Source organism: Sinocyclocheilus grahami, unplaced genomic scaffold (genome assembly GCF_001515645.1).
Source record: "Sinocyclocheilus grahami isolate Dianchi unplaced genomic scaffold, SAMN03320097.WGS_v1.1 scaffold340.1, whole genome shotgun sequence".
Classification (NCBI taxonomy): Eukaryota; Metazoa; Chordata; class Actinopteri; order Cypriniformes; family Cyprinidae; genus Sinocyclocheilus; species Sinocyclocheilus grahami.
The window spans coordinates 1,200,284-1,205,578 of NW_015505519.1; the positions used below are offsets into that span (position 1 = coordinate 1,200,284).

General features: G+C 34.9%; 1 protein-coding gene across 1 annotated transcript in view; it reads left to right on the forward strand.

Annotated features, from left to right (window-relative positions):
• The first annotated feature begins 3,030 nt into the window (after window positions 1-3,030).
• The window catches only part of LOC107603077 (opsin-5-like), an 11,385-nt gene continuing 9,120 nt past the window's right edge, over window positions 3,031-5,295 (forward strand). The window contains exons 1-3 of the mRNA XM_016295773.1: window positions 3,031-3,100; window positions 3,177-3,234; window positions 3,352-3,482. Coding sequence (XP_016151259.1) covers window positions 3,031-3,100; window positions 3,177-3,234; window positions 3,352-3,482 — 259 coding nt within the window. The remainder of the gene's footprint in view (window positions 3,101-3,176; window positions 3,235-3,351; window positions 3,483-5,295) is intronic.

Genomic DNA, 5,295 nt, shown 5'->3' on the forward strand with positions numbered 1-5,295 from the left:
AGCATCGTCCCCGCTTTAGTAAGTGTGTAGTAAACAAAACAGTGCGTCGCACCATCCTCCATTCATTCATTGCGGAAATCATGGCACCTTTACGCGTGATGTCAAATGCTTCCACACATTTGTAGTATTACTATAGAATTTTACCTGAGCATTGCAAATCACGCATATTGCTTTGTTCTTGGTTCTTGTTAACAGTATCTCCGCTATGATAAGCACTGAATGAATGACAGGCTTTCCGTTGTAACATTGCGTAAGGGTGACATCTAGTGGAGAAGATTAATGATGATATTCACATTAATCAGATTTTGTTTTAAATGTTTGCTGAAATAAATACCGGAAAATATCGATTTGCGGCGAATCGAATCGAATATCGAATCGACGTCATTTAAAAAAACGATTAATCGAAAAAAATGAAAATTAAACCCTTTTATTTTTTGGCAAACAAAGTGCTGCACAACAGAGGTTTACTGTTAAAATTAAAAAGAAAACAAATGTGATTATTCCTTTAAAAATACAGATTTATTCATATTTATTAGTAGTAGTAGCAGCATTGTTGTTACATTGAGTCTTAAGACTGCTAAATAGTAATATTTCTGATACAGTTTCTTCATGTTAAACTAAACTATTTTGATGGGTTGCCATGAAGAAATTGCAGCTGCTGTGTATGTGATATGAAGGTAGTTTTGTCAAATGAAACGGTAAAATGCTAATGAAGTGACTCTCAGAGCAGCTGGAGATGATATTCGTGTGTTCATATCATCATAGTGAGACGACAGAGGCTGAAAACACTGCGAGCATCGTCCCCGCTTTAGTAAGTGTGTAGTAAACAAAACAGTGCGTCGCACCATCCTCCATTCATTCATTGCGGAAATCATGGCACCTTTACGCGTGATGTCAAATGCTTCCACACATTTGTAGTATTACTATAGAATTTTACCTGAGCATTGCAAATCACGCATATTGCTTTGTTCTTGGTTCTTGTTAACAGTATCTCCGCTATGATAAGCACTGAATGAATGACAGGCTTTCCGTTGTAACATTGCGTAAGGGTGACATCTAGTGGAGAAGATTAATGATGATATTCACATTAATCAGATTTTGTTTTAAATGTTTGCTGAAATAAATACCGGAAAATATCGATTTGTGGCTTTTGAGAATCGATATCGAATCGACGTCATTTAAAAAAACGATTAATCGAAAAAGCTATTTTTTTTGCCCAGCCCTAAATACTGCATCCTGATAATGAAGAAAAGCAGTTACATTTGCTAGGTATAGAGAGTGTGAAAGATCCAGAAAAAAAAAAAAGTCCAGGACAGGTGCTATAAAATTCAGTGTGTGATTCTCACAGCAGGGAGCAATAACCCATAACATACTCATTCAAAGGATGTAAGATCATTGGGCTATATAGACATAATGTGATGTTCAACCCAGATCTAATTTAGTTTAATAAAGTCATGTAAATATCGATTTGCGGCGAATCGAATCGAATATCGAATCGACGTCATTTAAAAAAACGATTAATCGAAAAAGCAATTTTTTTTGCCCAGCCCTAAATACTGCATCCTGATAATGAAGAAAAGCAGTGACATTTGCTAGGGATAGAGAGTGTGAAACATCAATGGTCAGGTAAAAAAAAAAAAAAAAGTCCAGGACAGGTGCTATAAAATTCAGTGTGTGATTCTCACAGCAGGGAGCAATAACCCATAACATACTCATTCAAAGGATGTAAGATCATTGGGCTATATAGACATAATGTGATCTTCAACCCAGATCTAATTTAGTTTAATCAAGTCATGTTCTAACTTTGCATTTTTGAATTTCTGGTTCCATCGTCCCAAAATTTTTTTTTTTTTTTTTAATGCATTTACCTTTCCTGATGGAAAAAGTCATGTTCTAACTTTGCATTTTTGAATTTCTGGTTCCATCGTCCCAAAATAAATGTTTTTTTTTTAATGCATTTACCTTTCCTGATGGAACTGAAAAACCTAGAAACAATAGTATTTAATATGAACAGCAGTGGACTTTATGGTTACATTGCACTCTTGATTTTTTTTGGTGTGTGTACAGTATGTGTGTCTTGAACTAAAAAACTTGCTTAATGGAACTACAGAGTATAGAGGTTGTCCGGGACATGAAACATCATCACGACAAACATCATATACTCACTACCACTTGTGTTTATACCCATACTCTTGCGCATTATTCCAAATCAAACATTCCAATTTGTAGATTTCAAATAAAGATTGACATTTTCTGAAGTCTATTTTTTTCTGAGACTATTTTTAGTCTGTAATATTGATATAACTTGTTGCAGTAGCATACAAAGTCACCCCCTGATGCTTCATTTTAAGAGAAATTCAGAAATTTAATAATGCAAACCACAAACAGTGATGACTGAAAATTAAATATGTGCACTGAATATATAATATCTCATCAAATAGACTGCAGGAACAGCTTTCTGTTAATACAAAATAGCACTCTTGAGTATTTTAGGCAAGCAGCAGCCAACGTTTGCTTCTTAGCATCCAAATGCATTACTTTGTGTTCAATGTACTCACATGATGCCGAGTTTCATCAACAGTATCTTCTGCAATATCTAACAATTTGTGACAGATGCCTGTTTATGATAGGTTTGCAACAGTGACAGTGTGACACATTCTAGAACTCGATCTTGACACATTTTCTCTGGCATATCTTGCTATAATGAAGCTCCAGGAACCAACAGAAGCTATATGAAATGAGGAGGACAGTTTGACGCTACGGGCCGTCACGTAATCCTAATCAACAGGATGGCTCTCGATGATTCCTGTGCAAGCTGAAGTCAGCACACGGGTGAATGAGTTTGTGTAAATCGTCTTTGTATGAAGAGGGATTAATCTGAATGAAAATGGTGGGGAAAAATTATGTGCGCAGTGCAAATGATTATGATTACAGGATGTCAAACTGGAGTGTTTTTTTTCCTGGGTAAGTGTAGATGAGATTGAAAACCCCTGGATGATATTTGCAGTCAATTTAGACGGAGAAACTGGAATGGATCGATACACCTCTAAACTGTCTCCTGCTGTTGATTATGGTGCGGGAACGTTCTTGCTGGTGGTTGGTAAGTGCTGTTTTTATCACACTGCTATTGAAAAATACAAGCAAGGTGTTACATTTTACGTAATCCTAATCAACAGGATGGCTCTCGATGATTCCTGTGCAAGCTGAAGTCAGCACACGGGTGAATGAGTTTGTGTAAGTCGTATGAAGAGGGATTAATCTGAATGAAAATGGTGGGGAAAAATTATGTGCGCAGTGCAAATGATTATGATTACAGGATGTCAAACTGGAGTGTTTTTTTTCCTGGGTAAGTGTAGATGAGATTGAAAACCCCTGGATGATATTTGCAGTCAATTTAGACGGAGAAACTGGAATGGATCGATACACCTCTAAACTGTCTCCTGCTGTTGATTATGGTGCGGGAATGTTCTTGCTGGTGGTTGGTAAGTGCTGTTTTTATCACACTGCTATTGAAAAATACAAGCAAGGTGTTACATTTTCTACATCAATGACAACCCTCTGAATTATACCTACACTCTAAAAAATGCTGGGTTGTTTCAACCCAATGTTGGGTCAAATATGGACTAACACAACTGTTGGGTTAAATTTTGGTTACATTTTTAAATTAACTTTTTAACCCAACAGTTGGGTTAGTCCATATTTGACCCAACATTGGGTTGAAACAACCCAGCATTTTTTAGAGTGTAAGAAGTCATGTCGAGTGTCTGAAGAGTGATAAAAAGATTCATAACCTTCTTCCAGGTTCTGTTTAAATTATGATTATGACAAAAAAAATCATAATTATCGATTTTTCCCTTGAAATTGTAATTGCGATTACACGATTATCACAATTTACATTGAATGATGTTTATACCATTGTTTGATGCAACTGCATGCCGTATTTTTATATGAAAATAAACAAGCTGAAAACACTCTAACTGAAAAACCTTTAGTGTTTTTCTATAGTATTAAGCCTCAAATGACAACTATACATCGGATTGGTTTCTTCTTTAAATGATAAAAAAAGTAAAAATATGGATGGTATTATAATTTTATATTAAAACTAAAACAATGGAAAAACCCTTACGATAACATGTAGAAAGAAAAAAAACATATCTTAAGCGTGCAGAATAACATAAGTGGACTTTGAACGATTAATTGCCGCTTTGGACGATTACGTAACTGTGGCATCCATAATTGTAATCGCGATTAGAAATTCGATTCATTGTGCAGCCCTATTGTCACTGGTGAAATATATAATCTGTAGGATTTGATAAATGCATTTAGTTTAAATGAGACTTTGAGAAACTGAAACATTCACATAAAACATATTAACTTTTTTCCAAGTTGTTTGATCTACATATATTTTTTTATGTTACATTCAGAGGCGGACAAAATACTCAACTCCATTACTTGAGTGAAAGTACAGATATCGCTGGTCAAATATTACTCCATTACAAGTAAAAATTGTAAAGACAGATTTTTACTTAAGTAAAAGTACATAAGTACTTGCTTTTAAAAGTACTTAAGTATCAAAAGTAAATAAATTTTTTTATGTCAATGCACTGTTTTATTGTCGTACATAATACTTGCAATACTTCTGAAGCAATTTAGAATACATTACACCTGCTGAATACACTGACTAGCTTGTAGTATCTTTGGAATAAAGAGCTTTTAGAATGTTAAAAACCTATGGGGGGAAAAAACATAAATAAATAAATATTTAACACCCCTACCCACCCCCACAAAAGCAGGATGGTAGTGATCTCACACAGCTCTGACAGTGTGTGCACATCTATGTGTAGCCATTCATCCACATTTGAACAGAGTGGACAGTGAAATCCTGTAAATACAGGGTGATAAGGAAGAAACAAAATCAAACCTGCTTTAAAACCCAGCAACACAACTGTAGCTGTATAACTTTACAACAGAAACACTGCTTTAACAAAATAGCAAAACAGCAAGACTTATTTGACATCAAAACTCAAATTAAAAAAATGCTGTCTAATCGCTCTCGGTGTACTTTGATGTCACACACAGAACAGTCCGTGCAGTGCTGCTTCAGTCAAACACCTTTTGTGTTTTATGCACAACCGTTTTTCTGTGGCTTTATAGGTAATATTTCACTTACACAATTTAGCAAAATCAGACAATATTGTGTCTAATATATACCACAATATTACCTTTTATTATTGAATTGTTGTAAATAAATATCACATTTGCAACTGGTCAGTGTTCAAAAAATGCTGGGAAATC